Genomic DNA, 16625 nt, shown 5'->3' with positions numbered 1-16625 from the left:
CCTTCGTCGTCTTCTTCTTCTTCTTCGTCCCACGGAGAATGGCCATTAGCCCCAAGGGAGATCGGCCAGGGCTATGAGGACGTCCAACGGTACTATAACTTGACCGTGACAAGTTAGGTGGGGAATGTGGGGAATGTCTGCCCCGTGTAGGCACGCTTCTTCTTCTTCTTCGTCCCAAGGAGAATGGCCATTATAGCCACAAGGGAGATCGCTTCTTCCTCCTTCACAATGCATGGCCCAAGTGCATGGGCGTCCGCGAGACATTTCCCCGAGGATGAAGAAGAGGATGAAGAAGAAGAAGAGACAAGCGTGCCCACACGGGACAGACGACGAAGGCGGCGAAGAAGAAGAAGGCGGTCGAAACGAATGGCGGATTCCGGAGCGTTTGATGCTTTCCAGGAGCCAACAGTGACCGTCAATGACCCGTCCACAAAAGTAAGTTGAAGATATTTGGGATGTAGTTCCGTAGCCGGGCTTATGGCTTTTTTAAACAAACGGAAGTAGACATCAAATAACGGATGATTTTACTAGAAAGATGAGAAAACAACGGATGAAATAAAACAAAAATCAACGTCGTATAGCGTACCAAACATACAAAAATTGAATTTTATCGCTCGTTTCTTCGAGGCAATCCGCCTTCTTGGCTGAGGACCTTCTGACCTAACCCGAGGCACAGTCTCGACGCCCGCACCGCCTACTGCGTGCCTCCGGGGGGGCAGACCCCCCAATCTGTAGAACCTAACTTGACCTAACTCACTAAAGTGAGGCGATTTAGCCCCCTACATTTCGCAAGATGAGAAGTCTCGAATCCGTTAGGCTTAGCACTCCCGTGTTTATCCAGCCCTAGAAGTGCATCAGATGGGGTAGATACCGGATGGTGGATGTTCGCCTGAACAAGCCAATCCCACTGTGGTTCTACCGCAAACCATGTAACGGAGGGCTGTAGTTTGTTGCCGGGGCCACTGGTTTTTAAAAATTTGTGAAAGCGTTTGAAAGGTAAATATTGCATAGAAGTGGAAGGAGGTCATATATCGAATCTAAAAATGTAAGAATTATAAAATGCTGTGGACTAGAAGTTTTTTATATATATACAGGGTGTCCACGATAAGTGTGAACAGAGTTTTTAAAAATATATCAATCACTTTTTCCGAGATGAAATCAATTGCAATATAGCATACGCTGGAGGGCACTCCCTAGGGGGGCATTAACAGACTCCTAAGGCAATGTCTTAATTAACTTTCAATAATTAACTGTTTAATTATAAAAGCTACGAAGTTGCTCCAATGAGAACATCTGATCTCTTCGGTCACCAGATACCAAATCCGTTTTCAGAACAAAAATCCGTTCGATAGATCGTCCGCAAAAAATTCGTTAGCCAGCTGTGGGACCCGAACCCACATATTCTGGATTACTGGTCCTGGGCTCTACCATTGAGCTAAGCTAACACACCTCCCCAGCGACTTCTAAGGGTGCGTCATCTTAAGGGACAAACGAGTCCCTCTCTCACACTCCTTTCACTTTTACATCTTTTGCTCACTCATACACACATTCATACGGTGGGAACGACGCAAGTGGAAACTGTTGAACATGAGAGAACTGATGTTCTGTGGCTGGAACAAACATAGAAGGACAAATGCATACAAAGCTTCAACTTGCCTCAGAAATTAACGACGAAAGATGAAAGTCACTGAAAAGCCAGCCATATCATCTGGATTACCGGTCCAGGGCTCTACCATTGAGCTAAGCTAACACACCTCCCCAGCGACTTCCAAGGGTGCGTCATCTGAAGGGGCATACCAGGACAGGGGTGCCACAATCCCGCCATTGTTGTAACTACCCTCAAGAGTGTGCTTTTGGCAAAACTGCCATGTATCTTCTCCTGGTCGCACGTCATAGAAACCGTCATTTTGACGTCATGTGACCTTGTTTAAATGTAGTTTTACCACTTACGACATATTTCCGACGTCATATAACTCCAAGGTATGAATGTCTGTTGCCAGCGTAAACTATGTGGTACGTCTTCTGCAACATGGTAACCCCCCGGCCATTTCTCCTTAGTTTAAAGGGGCAGTCCGGGAAAACCGGAAGTTGATTTTTTCCAACTGCCATGGAAGCTTACATGCTGGGTGGAAAGTTTCAGCTCACAAAATGGCGTGGTTTTCGAGATATCGAATAAAAAATACTCCTCTGAAGACATCCGGTTTCGTTTTTCTCCCTCGCATACTCCTTGCCCCAAGGCTCCTCTATATACGTCAGCCGTCACGTGAGCATGACATCCCCAATGGACAAAGTGGAGCGGAGGACTGCGCCGTTGCTGGGAATGCAGAGAGGTGTTTTTGTCTGTGAGTGTACTGAACTCAAGGCTACGTCGTGATACCTGTGTTTACATTGACGCTACTCTGCATTTTAGTCTACATAACGCGTGATTGCTACTCAAAAACATCATAATGGACAAATGCTAGCACGCAACAATCAACTATCGCGCAAGCAGGCATGCGCAGGTCACGTGCGGCATTGCTCTTATGCACGTCATGCGAGAGGTCGCTGCGGCCTTTACTCGGGACCAACTGCGGCATAGAAAAAAGTCGATTATAAATCGTGCGATACGATTTCTTCTGAAATATTTTGCACAGTTGTTGTGAGGAGTATTAGAAATCATAAGGCGGTGTTTCCCAGACCTATGTTTTCGACCGGAATGTCACTTTAAGTACCTCGCATCAGCTCAGTCAGTCTTAACGCGCGTGAGTTACCATCTTTGGAAGTCGTGAACAATGCGAGGCATTATGTGGAAAACTGCGCATTTCACTGCAAGATTATCGGATCAAAATAACTACCGTGATCGAAAGGCGTCCAAAACGTTGCGCAGAAACAACCGCATTGTTTACAAACGGTTTGGCCGCCGATCAAGGGCGCCGCCATCTTTACGGTCACGTGTGCCTTGACATTTGCTGTGACGTTACGACCAGGACCTGTCCAGGATGCATTGCGTTCCCCCAGCACGCTTTAGCCTACGGGGCAATACATTGGATGCCACTCCTGTGCATACCAGCCACGCTCTCTCACTCATCCTCCCTTCACTCTTACAACTTTTGCTCACTCATACACACTTTGATACGACAGGAAGACGCAAGCCACAATCGAGGCCACATCGAGCTAAGCTAACACACCTCCCCAGCGACGTCCAAGGGTGGGTCACCTGAAGGGGCATACCGGCCACTGTCTGTCACTCATCCTCCTTTCACTCTTACATATTTTGCTCACTCATACACACATTCATACGACGCGAACGACGCAAGCGGCAACTGTTGAACATGAGAGGACTGATATGTACTGAGGCTGGAACAAACCATAGAAGGACGAATACATACAAAGCCTCAACTTGCCTAACAAATTAATGATGAAAGATAAAAGTCACTGAAAATGTTACCCAGCTGTAGGACTCGAACCCACATTTTCTGGATTACCAGTCCAGGGCTCTACCATCAAGCTAAGCTAACCATAGCCTCCTAATACTACTACTTGAACGGCAAACTGGACGGAAAACCCTTATTTCCGCAGGGAATTCCGTTATACCACCTGTCGGCCATTCACAAGAAGCATATGGGGTGCTCCGAGAAAATACAATAGAAAGTTTTTTTTTTTTTTTTTTTTTTTTGATTGGGTGTTAGCGCCGCGAAGCAACTGTGGCTATGAGCGACGTACAGATGTGGAAAGACGGAGAGAGGATAGCAGGAAGGAGTGGGGGACAGGGGGGTTAGTATGCGTCCTGGGCCGACTTCAGGGGGAACTGTGCCGACATTCGTCTGGAAAGTCTTCGGAAAACCCAGGGAAAACCTCAGACAGCACAGCCGGCGGTAGGATTCGAACCCACCACCTCCCAGTCTTCAGCACGACCTTGGTTACCACCAACGAGCGGACGCCTTAGCCCACTCGGCCATGCCGCTGGTACAATAGAAAGTACTCCACCGGATATCGATCTGCGTCATGCATGCTATTAGGGATGCTTTCCCATCAGTGCGCTGACTTGTTGAAATGTTCATGTCAGCATATTTTCATTTCTTGCTTGCTGCAAGGACTCCAAAAATTGTCACAAAGTCTGCAACACGTAACAAATCTAGTGCTTCCATCTGTGGACTTGCGTACCTGCTTTCAGCTATTTCTGTCATGTCAACTTGAGTGCTTGGACCCCACACGCACGAAGCAGTCGTGCGCCACTTCAACACTGGAAGGCCCCTAAAATTAAATTTGTTGATGTTGACAACGTTGAGTACGGGACAAGTAGGATAACATAAGTTAAATGAAATACGTCATCGCTATATTATAATTTATGTGTGACGCCTGTACATACCTAAGACGTTGTGTTGAACTCGTCACCTCGGTGAAGCAAAATCACTGGTTACTGAGCATCAGTGTGCTTCGTACGTCTTCGCAATTCGCCTTCTACGGCATCTTCGTAGTCATCGGCAGCTAAATGAGCTCAGCACACACGACACGACTGCTGCATCTGATAGCCGAGTGCTTCGAACCACATTCGTTTTCGCGCACTCTCCTGTAGAATCTTGTGCTAGGAAACGCCCGCCGCCGATGGTGAACGAACATGATTTTTACATCCCCGAACACCAAAACTACACCAGGCATATGTAGGTCTCTCGAATAATTGACGCAACAGCCACGAATATGTCATTCACTTCTACTTTCTGCTTCGCGCGACCAACATGACCACCCACGACGTAAACAATAAACGCGATAACACAGACGGCCTTGCAGATGGCGCGGCGGATCGTAGCTCGTAGCGGCGAAGTAGCTGAATGCTTTATTGACGTAAAAGCCATGGAAGTGAGCGTCATTTTTAACATGGCGTTTAGCTGTAAGGTAATGTGCGTCGACCTTGTTCTCTACGAAATCAACTCTCACGTGGTAACGACTGACCAATCCCTGGGAGCCCTAGAGGCCAAACCCAAGTTGCTCTTTTTCGCCGTTCGCTTGCAGCACCGTCCATGTTCCGGCAAGCTTCAAAATATTTATACGTAAAAAATATGCCGAATTGAGCAGTAATGCTTTCTGCGTCTCATCAAACAACGATGGTGTGCACGACAGTGGGCAGAAATATGGGGATTATCTTTCACTTTTCGGTCCCTTTAACGGTCGTCGAAGGCTGACCGTGTAACGGGGGTATAGCTGACTGAGTCAAACCCTTCCCAACGCTGTTCACGTGACCTGGCTCCAACGAGAGGCGGTCGCAGAGGCACCTAGTGAGTCGGCCTTCCCCCTGCTTTCGGGTTGACTTAACTCGACGCGACGCTGGGTCAACGACCCGAGAATTTAAAGGAGTACAGAGGGCCATCCAAACAAATTTCAGATTAAGACATCTGATGAAAGTGTGTGTGTCATTATACCGAATAGCGCGAAAGGTTTTGATGTGTGCAATTTGTTTCCCAGAAAAAAACTCACATAAACATAGCTCCGCGCCTTCACCCTTAACTCGCCACTCCAGCTATAACGAGGATGAGGAGGTATGATGGCACGTCACCGATGACGGCATAAGGAGACTCGTTCTGGTTTGCCGATCAGTGGGGGTCAGCGCATTGTTCCTTTGCCGCCGTAAACCTGTTTTGCCAGTTTTCGTGGAGAATTGGGGATACAAGGAGCGCCCGAAGCATTACCGAGCAAGGAGAAAGGCTTTATCAGAACCCCGAACAGCCGAGTAGCAGACGACAGCCGAGTAGCAGACAACATTTTTCTAGGCCAATCAGCGAGCGTTCTCTTTATAGCGTCAGCGCGAGGTTCCAGGCAGATCATAGGCTGGTACTGCTCTTCACCACCGTTGCGCGCGGTCGCTTTTTGCGGCATATTTTAAATTCAGTTTCTGCGATAATTATGACTCTGTGGTGTAAATTACTTCGCATGGTGCATCTTACTGGCAAACTTAACAGTTTTATAAGAAGAAAACTGGGTGTTAAAAATGACTTCTGTGCTACTTTAAGAGTGTACGACATACTAAAACCGCCTATTTTCTATTTACTGGGAATGTGCCACCCGAATTCACGAATCCTCGAATCCTATAGGCAGGGATTCGAGATTCGCGAAATCCGAATCCCAGTGCATAAAACGGCGAATCGAATCTTTCGAATCCACCGACAACGTTTGTTAGATTCCTTTTCAATTTGATGCCTCCGGAGTCCGTCGAAAGCCTTATTAGGCCGACAGGTGTTTTCTTGTTTCTTTGTTGACATTGCTTTGGACTAAAAGAATTGATGATGATGCCGCTGACGATGATTCGTTTTTTTTTTTTTTTGCGCATTGACAACTACGGTCATAATGCGCCCCAACAATGATAGGAATGGCTAGAACTGTTACATTACAACTTTGAAAGTAACCTGGTTTTCCTTTTTGAGTGTTGCCCCTTAGTTTTTATGGAAATAATTCACACTCGGGAATTCATGTATTTCTTTGTAGTCAACGAAAAAAAAAACGTGCTAAATAAATTACATTTAACGAGACTATATATGGGTATATTTTTATGGGTATTTATATGGGTATTTTTTTAAATTTGTTTTTCATCAAACAAAGGTATCATATTCTGCTTCAAAACATTTTTCACTGGATGTGCTTTTTTTTCTGGCTTCTTAAACTCTTTTTAAAGAAGGGATTCGATTCGTGGATTCGTAGAACCTTCCTTGGATTCGGATCCGAAAAATTTCGGATTCGTCCCATCTCTCCTATTTTCACACTGTACTGTTGCACACTGTATTGGCTCAGATCTGTTTCCTCACCGACGATCTATCCGTTATTTTCTTGCTTTCATAAATAACTTTATCGTAAGCACACAGCACCTCGAAAACTGTGAAGGTCTTGAACGCAGGCATACAGGCGATTCATTGTTCCTGCAGTTAATCGATAAGCACCGTCCTCACAATGGTGTCTTTTCTCAATCCCAGGAGCGAACCGAATCTTCCTATCTCGACCGCAACAAAACCTGCACTGTAGTGACATTGAGCGTTGTCATTGTCCTGGCCTTGGCCCTGGCAGCAGTCGTCGTGGTCTTCACGAGGAACGGGGAGCAATCGACGCCCGGGGACGCTGGGATGGAGCCGACTCGCAAGTCCATCACGCTTCCGAGACTCCCTCCGGGGCCTTCTGAACCCAATACTGAAGATTACACGGACTACGACGTAGCCGAGACAACTCCACAGGAACCGGCAGAAGGAACCACGCCCCTGCAAGAGTCGGGAAAGGTCTGCGACACCGATGATTGTGGGTTCATCCGCGAGTACATCGGGGCTCTGCTAGACACGGACCAAGACCCGTGTGGCAACTTCTTCTCGTTCGTCTGTGGAAAGACTGAGCGGCTGAGACTGACCCACATGTACATTGATCCTACTGCTCACGACCTGATGGGTGAACGAAACCTGACGATGGCCATACAGAAAAGTCTACGGACGGAAGAAATCCCCAGAAACGGAAAAACTGCATTTCAGCAAGCTGCAGCGCTGTACCAACACTGCAACGATGATGACAGGGAAACATCCGTGAGAGTCATCAGAGATTTCTTAGCCGAACACCATATGGATCTAACAGGAAGCCTCTCATTCGACCCCATAGACATCACTGTTAAATTCGTATTTGAAATCGATATTACTCCCATTTTTTTAATGTACTATTTTGCTTCGCATGGTAGAACTGTTTTCGAGCTGGAGCAGGGGCAAGGATCATTAACTCTGACCGAACGCAGCATCAATGAGATTATTTCTTCTGTGTATTCCACACACCTGCCTGAACTCACGCAACGCATCAGGGAGTTACAGGACAGGGTATCGCTTGTAACTGACTTCAATTGGAAGCAAAATGCTCACAAAGATGACCTAGTGTTTGAATTGTGGAAAATAGGCTCAGAAAATGAAGACGAGGCCCTTTCCAAAGCGTGGACTGAAGCTCTCCAGCGCTACACGACGTCTAGGGCGTTACAAAATTTGACAATACTTATGTCACAAGAGAACTTTGCGAATTTTCACAGCTTTTTTGGAGAGCGAAGGAACGTTACCGCAGATGACATGAGGTTATTTTGCGCATGGCGCACTTTGCTGTGCTTGTACCAGATTTCACTGAGTTCAGAAAAGTCGTGCTATAAAACCATTCTCGAGTACATGCCGAACGCGGCAGGTTCTTCAGTGGTCTTCCACTTGAAAGAAGGAGGACGAAAGCCATTACAGAAATGATCCAAGAAATCATCAGTGAAGTCGAGAAGTCATTAAGAACCACATTGTTGCTGGACGAAGAAACACGCACTGGGGCCTTGAAGAAGCTGTCGATGCTCCAGGTTCGAACGGGATTGGCCCCAAAACTGAACACATCAGAAAAACTCAACAAGTTCTACGGAGATCTTCCCGACTTAAATGGCCCCTACCTCCGCGACGTCCTAAACGTTAGCGTATTTAAGACTCAAAAGCTCTGGAAGCATGTATTGAATGGTTTCGAAGAGTTCTACGAAGGAACGCACCTCATTTCAGATCCATACGTCAACAATGCGTTCAATACACCTGGTAGGAACCTTGTTACATTCCTCGTTCCCATGATGCTGAAGCCCAACTTCAACTTGGGAGCCCCGCCTGAAATAAACTATGGCACACTGGGATCTACAGTGACGCATGAGATAATGCACGACTTCGACACATACGGCCGTCAGTTCGATCTCAACGGGACAAAAACGCCGTGGTTTACCAAAAAGAGCAATAAGACGTTCCAAAAGTGGGAGCGTTGTTACGTGAAACACATCAAGAACGCTCCGAAAGCAAGAGATTATTCTAGGACTCCATTGGAATATCAAGCAGATGCCCTCGGCATGAACAGTCTTCTAAAGGCCTACCAGAAGGCTGCAAAAAGGTCTAATGTTTACCTGGGCAACGTGAAAGGTTTCACGAGGGATCAGCTCTTCTATATTGCCAAGTGTCTGGTTTGGTGCGAGTATGACTACACAGTTATACCCCCGCGGCATCCTCCTTGGGATGAAAGATGCAACGTGCCCCTTATGAACTCTGAGCACTTCAGCAAAACATTCGCTTGCCGGGAGGACTCGCCCATGAATCCACCCAAAAAGTGTCCCTTCTGGTAGACATTAATTGTGACTAATGTTGTCGTGTTCTGATCGGCATGTTGTTACAACGTCGTCTCTTTACACGTATTGGCGATTCACTGGGTCGGTGTGTATAGCAGATGTGCAAAAATAAGATTTTTAATAGCCGTGGTATGTCTAATCAGTGGACTCGGTACAGTCATTGGGATGTATTTCAGTTACCGTAGCCCAATGCAGAGAAGTAAATTATTTTCTGAACTGTAGACTCGTAGAAATCTAGGTACTACGATAACGGACAAGTTTACAGAGCTCACAATTAAAATGTATTGTTTTACACCGGCGATTTCGTTTGTACTGTTGAGCCCATATTCACCAACCAACTTGAACCGTTTGTTTATTGACGCCGTGATTAAACAGGTGACGTGAGACATTTTGCCACCACCCACTGTGTCAGGCCCCTCTGCAGCGAGACTGATGGTCTCCCTTGTCGACTGAGTATTGGTGGACCTGATTTCCAGTACAAGGGGAATCAAATCCCTGGAACGTTTTGAGTATCGCAAGAGCTCCTCAGATTTTTGTCATAACTGTGGCAATATTCCCCCCCCCCTCCGCTCCCTCCTCATCAGACCCCCCTAAACGAGGCAAGCGTGAACAAAAAAAACACTAAAAAATGCTATCGTAAAACTGCCATTTGGACTTGTAGGTAAACTCGTCATTGTAAATGCATCGTCAGGACAGGAAAGGCTCTTGAAGGGCATGGTATGCACGTTTTTACACGGTAAAGCTCGAGGGACAACACATTGTGGCAGACCCAGTGGCAATCCGAGGGCTTAGTGGTCTGGGAATTGGGGAGAGCCATTCAGTGATGAGTGTGCTGATGAGGCCAAGTAATGAGGCCAATGATAAGACCAAGCTTAGTGCCGTACCCTTCTCAAAGGCCGACAGCAAAATCGACCTGAAGAACACAATTCAACAACTCACTAGAAACCTCTAGAAGACATCTCTACGGACGGCAGATTACCTCTCTACAATCGATCCTGGTCGACAAAAAATATCCCTGTCAGCCTACACAAAATTATTCAAACAGATATTCACTGTACCCGACTGGGACAACTATATACTTCTATACACTATACAGGGTGTCCACGCTAAATGTGAACAGATTTTTTAAAAATATATCAATCACTTTTTCCGAGATGAAATCAATTGCAATATAGCATATGCTGAAGGGCACTCCCTAGGGGGGCATTAACAGACTCTTAAGGCAATGTCTTAATTAACTTTCAATAATTAACTTTTTAATTATAACAGCTACGAAGTTGCTCCAATGAGAACATCTGATCTCTTCGGTCACCAGATACCAAAGCCGTTTTCAGAACAAAAATCAGTTCGATAGATCGTCCGCAAAAAATTCGTGACGGAACGCCATTAATTAATTAAAAAAATTAATTAAATATTATTTCAGCGAGCTAGCAAACTACTTTGGAACTCACTGAATGGCTTTCTCTCAATAAACTTCTCCCTAATCTTGCAAAATCAAACTATATTGTCTTTCACGCGCCCCAGGCTCGTCTCGAACTCAAAGACAACTGTCTTTATTTTCTGTCACAATCCAAGAGTCCAAGAGTACAACAAACCAAATTTCTAGGGGTAATACTCGAGGAGCATCTCAACTGGCAGCCTCATATCCACGTGATTAGAAGTAAGGCTCGCAAAGGTTTATATGCTCTATCAAGGATGCAGCCCTACTTTCCAACTAATATACTTTTGAGGATATACTACGCCTTAATACATTCCCACCTCCAATACGCCTTAGAGGTGTATGGGCTAACGTACAATACTGTCCTACAACCACTCCATACTATAAAAAAGAGGGCCTTGCGACTAATACTCCGAGTCCCGCCAAGAAACTCTATCCTACAAGCTTTTCACGACCTCTCCGTAATGAATATCTTCACCCTTATAAAATACAAAGTGAGCATACTCATACACAAATTAGTTCACTGCGGCAGCAACATCCAAACAATTTCTTTCTGCAAACTCTCCTCAGGGTACAACTTAAGAAGAGACGAGTGGATGTTAAGTTTGCCACCCACTCGCACTAACTTTGGGAAATTTAAATTGGAACACTTCGGGTGTAAAATCTGGAACACCCTGCCGCTATCGATTAGGGCAAATAGCAATCACAACTCGACGAAACACCCCCATCCTGAAAAAAATATTTTCTTCAAAACATGTAAGTGCACTACTTACAGGGTATATTCTTTCTCTTCTTTCTTGTCTCAATATTAGCTAACATGGTACTCAGATTGAAAGTAACTGAATGTGTTGTATATTATAATGTATTGCACTCTCATGCGTTGTGTTTTTGAATATTGACTGAACAGTGGGTATAAAGTTTTCATTTTGTGTTTCTGTGTTGTGTATTATAATGTATTGCACAGTGCTCTGCAGCGTTGTGCCTTTGAATGTGCTTTTGAATACTGATTGCAATTTATGTATAAATTTAACATGTTTGTATATTCACGCTGGCTAAGGATTGCACCCACAGGCTAGTCCTCGCAATCCAGCTGAGAACCTATGTACACGTACGGGAGCAGAAAAGAAAAAATAAATTCAATTAAAAAAAATCTTGTTATGTGTAGCACAAATGACTTTGTTCTAAGACTGAGGCACATCAGTTATGAAGTTCTGTATCTTGCTTCCTGCATTTCTGTTGTTTTTCTAGAATGCTTGTAGTACTTTATATGAAACAAATAATCCTGATCTATTGCCTTGTCACCTTTTTATCCAAAATTCTGTCCTAGTAGTTCCAGTGATTGGTTTTCACTTGTTGCATGATGAATGGAAACGAGAGAACCAGGAGGTACAGGTGATTTTTAATACTTTTACATTTCATCCATTCCATGTGTAGCACAAACGACTTTGTTCTAAAACGAGACACATCAGAATTAACATTCTATATCTCGCCTGCTGCATTTTTGTAGTTGCTTTAGAAAACTAGCAGTACTTTATATGAAATGTATAATGTATTGGCTTGTCTCCCTTTTGTCGAAAATAATGTCCTAGTAGTCCGTTTAATACCAGAAGTCAGTGGCAGGATATATAGAGTCTTTGGGAAATTATACTTTTTGCAGTCGCACAGGTGACTGAGAGTGGAAATGCTAATTGCACATGTGTGTAGTGTACACCAATGGAACAAGTAAAATATCCCAAACAGAGAAAGCTTTCAGTGAATATTTGGTATGCTAATTCCTGTTGGTACCCTTTGAACAATCCAAATCCCATTTTGGACATAAGGATATCCCAGGAAGCACCCTGCAGATCCCCAGGATATCCGAGGGAGATCCAGGAGACCAGGATTTCGGTGCTTTTTGTAGATCCCAGGAACATCCCCACGATGTCGCCATGAGACTTTTCGACAAATATGGGATGTTACTTAGAAATTTTGCTTTTCAAATGTAATAAATTTTATTCTGGTTTCCACGCCATACTTTTGCTTGATACATCAGAAGTGATGATGACACGGTGATACACCAACCAAACATATGTGAAGGGTGTTTAAAGTGCTCTCACCCTAAAATAAGAGCAGCATTTCTTTTTGGCCCCTCCACCGCGTACGCAGATTTGGAGAGAAACCAGAGCATTCACAATAGCATCTGTTGCCGAAGTGGCCGGAGCATATTCTGCAATACAAATTGTTTGTTTATGCAAAAAAAAAATACAAATGCAAGTAAAAACAGACACCACAATAGGGGTTCCATAGCATAGCTAAAATGCATGTTGTGCACGTTTATTATAAGACATTGAGGCGTAACTCATTTGTAACAGTGAGAGGGTGCGTCTTTGCAATTAACTCGTATATCTGCAGATTCAAGGCATAACAAATAACGTTTCTGATATTCCTTCCTATCTAATAGTGTGTTTTCAATTCAGGCTATTGTCTATAATGTGATTACCTGCTGAGTGGAGGTGCAAAAGTGATCCAATTCCTCTCGTGCTTGTCGGGTGTTACGCACAGATAAATACGTTGCATTGCCAGTAGAACGCGAACGACAGATATATATAACGATATACCTACCCCAATTTCTAGATAACGTTCACAGAAGTTTTTGCTTGCTCTGGGGGGAGCACAAAAATGTTGCCGTCGAAACAACATGTCAAGCATCAGATATTAACTCATATATCTCCAGGCGACATCCCACTGACGTTCAATCAGTGCCCAAACTTTGGTATACACTGGGTCTTGCACGGATTCCCTGGGATCTGTAGGCTGCTTACAATCAAACATCCAAAGCACGATATCCTACAGACGTACCTGGGACATCTGTTTTTTACTAGGTAAAACCGAAACGCAATTGCTGTCCTGAGGTCTCCCACAGATATCACATGGATGTCGAGCTATTCAGGACGTTCACGACCTTGCAGAGATATCCTAGGGGTATTAGTCGTTTACTGTATACAGTGTGCTGCTAAGTGAGCACACTCTTGGAAACGACTTCTAAATTAGTAGTAGGGATTGACAACTGGCTTCCCAAAACACACAGGGGTCTGGACACCAGTAAATTAGCAATTGGAGCTAATTAGGACACCCACAGTAATCAGCATCCTCAATAATTAGGGAAGATCTAGATCGTGTCCAGACCACACTGTATGTTGTGGGCAACAAGCGGTCATAAAAAATAGATAGAAATAAAGTGGAGAGAAACAGTTTATTCGAAAATCAACTACGCCGCACCGAAGAAATCGCTCCGGAGTGACCAGCGACCGTCATGTTGCTTGTTGATGTGTAGCGCCTCTCGGCGAACGCCGAAGAGGTAGCGCCTTCGGCAACGCACCGCGCGAGCCCTAGATTCTTCAGTCATTCGGTTATCAGTTTTCAGGTCTGACGGCCGATCCAATAAACAGCCTCCTGTTCCTGCCTTTTGGGAATTCCTGACGGTTTGCCTCATACCCGCATTGGTGACCCAAAAGTGATTCGCCATGCATCTTGCAGCGAGATGCAGCAAGCCCAAAGAGCAGCAGCCAGCATGCAACCACGAAGCAGCATGCAGCCAACGAAGGGACCGATGCAGCCCAAGTCCCAGCCCAACCCTCTCCGTTGTTGCCTTTTGCAGCAGTAACTTACGTCGCTGTTCACCTTCCTCCATTCTGGCACAGGAACCCCAGTATTTGGTTCATCCAAGCAGAGACGCAGTTTCAGCATGCTGGTATTACACAGCAGCTGATAATGTTCTGTCACATTGTTACTGCCCTTCCACCAGAAATCGTGATGAAAGTTGCGAACGTTCTTCAGACCCCACCAACACGACACCAGTATTCCAGCCCAAAGTATGCCATTATGGACTGCATCACCTTAACTGAAAGGAAATGGCTACAGCAGCTACTGAACACCGAAGGGCGACTGAGCAACTGCATACTCTTGGCCTCTATGGAAGCTCTGCTCGGAGATCGAGCTCCTACCCTTGACACACATCTGCTCCACGAGCTTTTCCTTCAGTGCCATCGACCCTAAGCTCAGATGATTCTGGTCGCGGCGACATGTCTTCCACTTCACGACCTTGCCTTGCAAGCTGACAAAATTATGGAAGTTGTCTGCCCTGGTGCAGCTACGCTCGCAGAGCCATCCCAGGATCGCGCCACCGCAAGGCGACACTCCTCTAGTTCTGCACCACAAGATGAGGTATATGCACGCCTCGACTCTCTGTTTGGAGACATTTCCCATTTGCTTGCAAGCATTGACGACCTATCCAATTCTTGCTCTTTGACTGCTTGGTTTGACTGCTTGGTGTGACACCGAGTCAAGAAGGACCAACATACCTAAGAACACATGCTGCCCTCAGGATGTCCCCACAGTGTCATTGTGTCCTTATCCTTCGAGGTTATCCTTAGAACGTCCTGAGGATAACCCTCTGGGAATGCCCATGAAGAGTCATTCAGGTACGTCGTGTGCCCGCCCCTGTGGTTAGCCTGTGGAACGAGAAATATTACTTTGTTTAGTTTACCTGCTGAGACTCTCTAAACACCTTCGTTTTGCTGTTGGACCGATCCTGGGACCTCATTGACTTTTGTTCTGAAATAAAATGTGGTCCACAGTAAAATTCTCTGCCTCCAAAAAGGATGACTGTCTATGATACCTGGAGCATTTCTCGTGGAAAGGACAGAAACGCACGGTTCTGTCGCTCTGCTTTTGACTTTCTAAGGTCCAACCTGAATGTCTCAAACCAAAAGAAGCAAGAAACATGGAGTTTGCATTGATGCAGACCTAATACTTAATCAATTCCTCACTTTGAGTATTTTTCTATGTGTAATTGAAAGAAATATGGACAGCTCACCCTAGGGTTTCTGTCGCAGGCGAGCAAGACTCTCGAATATACGGAGGGCCGCGTTGTAATATAAATAGTATCTGTTGTGGCTTCACTGTAAATAACATCGATATCGCGAAATAAATTTTCTTAGATCTAACACTACTGCCTGGTACACGTGCTGACATGTGTCTGTAAATCTAGGAACGTTTCCACACATTGTAGATACACGGTTTTAAGATGTGCTTTTTATTAATATGTAAATTTTTAAGGACATAAATAACTAACTGTCCACTCAAAGCTTCATTGATTGTTGTATTCACTGTTAGCTTGTTTGCATTGTACATTCAATTGTGCTCCCATTGTGCTTATGTCAAAAACTTTTCTTAGACCTCTTTCGGAAGGGGGTTTTTCTGACCTAGTACCAGTGACAAGATTTCTTTCTGAGTGTCTTTCATATTTCTCTGCATTCTTTTTAAACCGCTGCCCTCGTTGTCCATTATGGATTGTACTAGAAATGAACAGCGAGGTTTTATTGTGGAAGTTAATCAAGTTATATTGGGAAACAAAAGTCATCAAGACTGCATGTGGTTTCGTGTCATTTATATAAAAGGAAACTATTGGAATATAATTGGCTTTAACACATATCTTCCCACTCGTGCTTTTTGTGTATGGCTCTTCTTTGCATGTCTATTCTTGCATGTTGTAAGCACACGGGCAGCCACCCACCGCACGTGGAAAAAAATCGCGAAAGAAGTCGGCCCAGGCGGAAAAGTATGTGACGTTAAGTGCACAGGAAGCCCTCCGCCCACGCGCCACCGACCGCGCGCAGAAAACAATCGCGAAAGAAGTCGGCCGAGGCGTGGTACTGGCATGGAACGTACTGGTTAGCGGTTTCCCTCGACAACTAGTCATACTACTTGCTTGGCTCCTCAGGCAAGAGTCACGTAGCCTCTGGAACCAATAAACAAAAAAGAAAGAAGTACAGGACATAAAGCGGGACCAGTGCACTAGTTGATTGCCTCCGGAGGCCGCACAGTGGCGCGACCAGTTAGTCGAACAGTCCCTAGAGTAAAACAGCGGCATCGTCGTCATAGAACGTCATTTATTGGAACTGCTTGCAAATTTTTTGCGCCACCTATTTTCTTTCAAAGCCGTGTTCTTTAATTCCGTCATGTCATAAGGAAAGGAATATTCTCTTGTTCAATAAATATTTCTTCGTTGTCTAGGCACAGCGTCATGTCGGGTTG

The 16625-nt window shown here is 45.1% G+C and overlaps 2 protein-coding genes across 2 annotated transcripts; both read left to right on the top strand.

Annotated features, from left to right (window-relative positions):
• Window positions 1-183: 183 nt before the first annotated feature.
• Window positions 184-9410, top strand: LOC135385079 (uncharacterized). The gene is made up of 2 exons (XM_064614255.1): window positions 184-435; window positions 6939-9410. Exons 1-2 carry the CDS (start codon window positions 184-186, stop codon window positions 8214-8216), a joined length of 1530 nt encoding a protein of 509 aa, XP_064470325.1. The 3' UTR covers window positions 8217-9410.
• On the top strand, window positions 8309-9109 carry LOC135385078 (neprilysin-1-like). Its single transcript, XM_064614254.1, has one exon. It carries the CDS (start codon window positions 8309-8311, stop codon window positions 9107-9109), a length of 801 nt encoding a protein of 266 aa, XP_064470324.1.
• Window positions 9411-16625: the final 7215 nt, after the last annotated feature.

Source organism: Ornithodoros turicata, chromosome 2 (genome assembly GCF_037126465.1).
Source record: "Ornithodoros turicata isolate Travis chromosome 2, ASM3712646v1, whole genome shotgun sequence".
Classification (NCBI taxonomy): Eukaryota; Metazoa; Arthropoda; class Arachnida; order Ixodida; family Argasidae; genus Ornithodoros; species Ornithodoros turicata.
The sequence above is the reverse complement of the archived record's forward strand: the minus strand, read 5'-3'. Positions and strand labels throughout refer to the sequence as shown.

What these genes read in the sequence shown, in the direction of transcription:
- LOC135385079 (XM_064614255.1), top strand. Translation starts at nt 184, where the DNA reads ATGGCCATTATAGCCACAAGGGAGATCGCTTCTTCCTCCTTCACAATG. An exon ending in TCAATGACCCGTCCACAAAA is followed by an intron (nt 436 to 6,938) that starts GTAAGTTGAAGA and finishes TCTCAATCCCAG; the next exon opens with GAGCGAACCGAATCTTCCTA.
- LOC135385078 (XM_064614254.1), top strand. Translation starts at nt 8,309, where the DNA reads ATGCTCCAGGTTCGAACGGGATTGGCCCCAAAACTGAACACATCAGAA.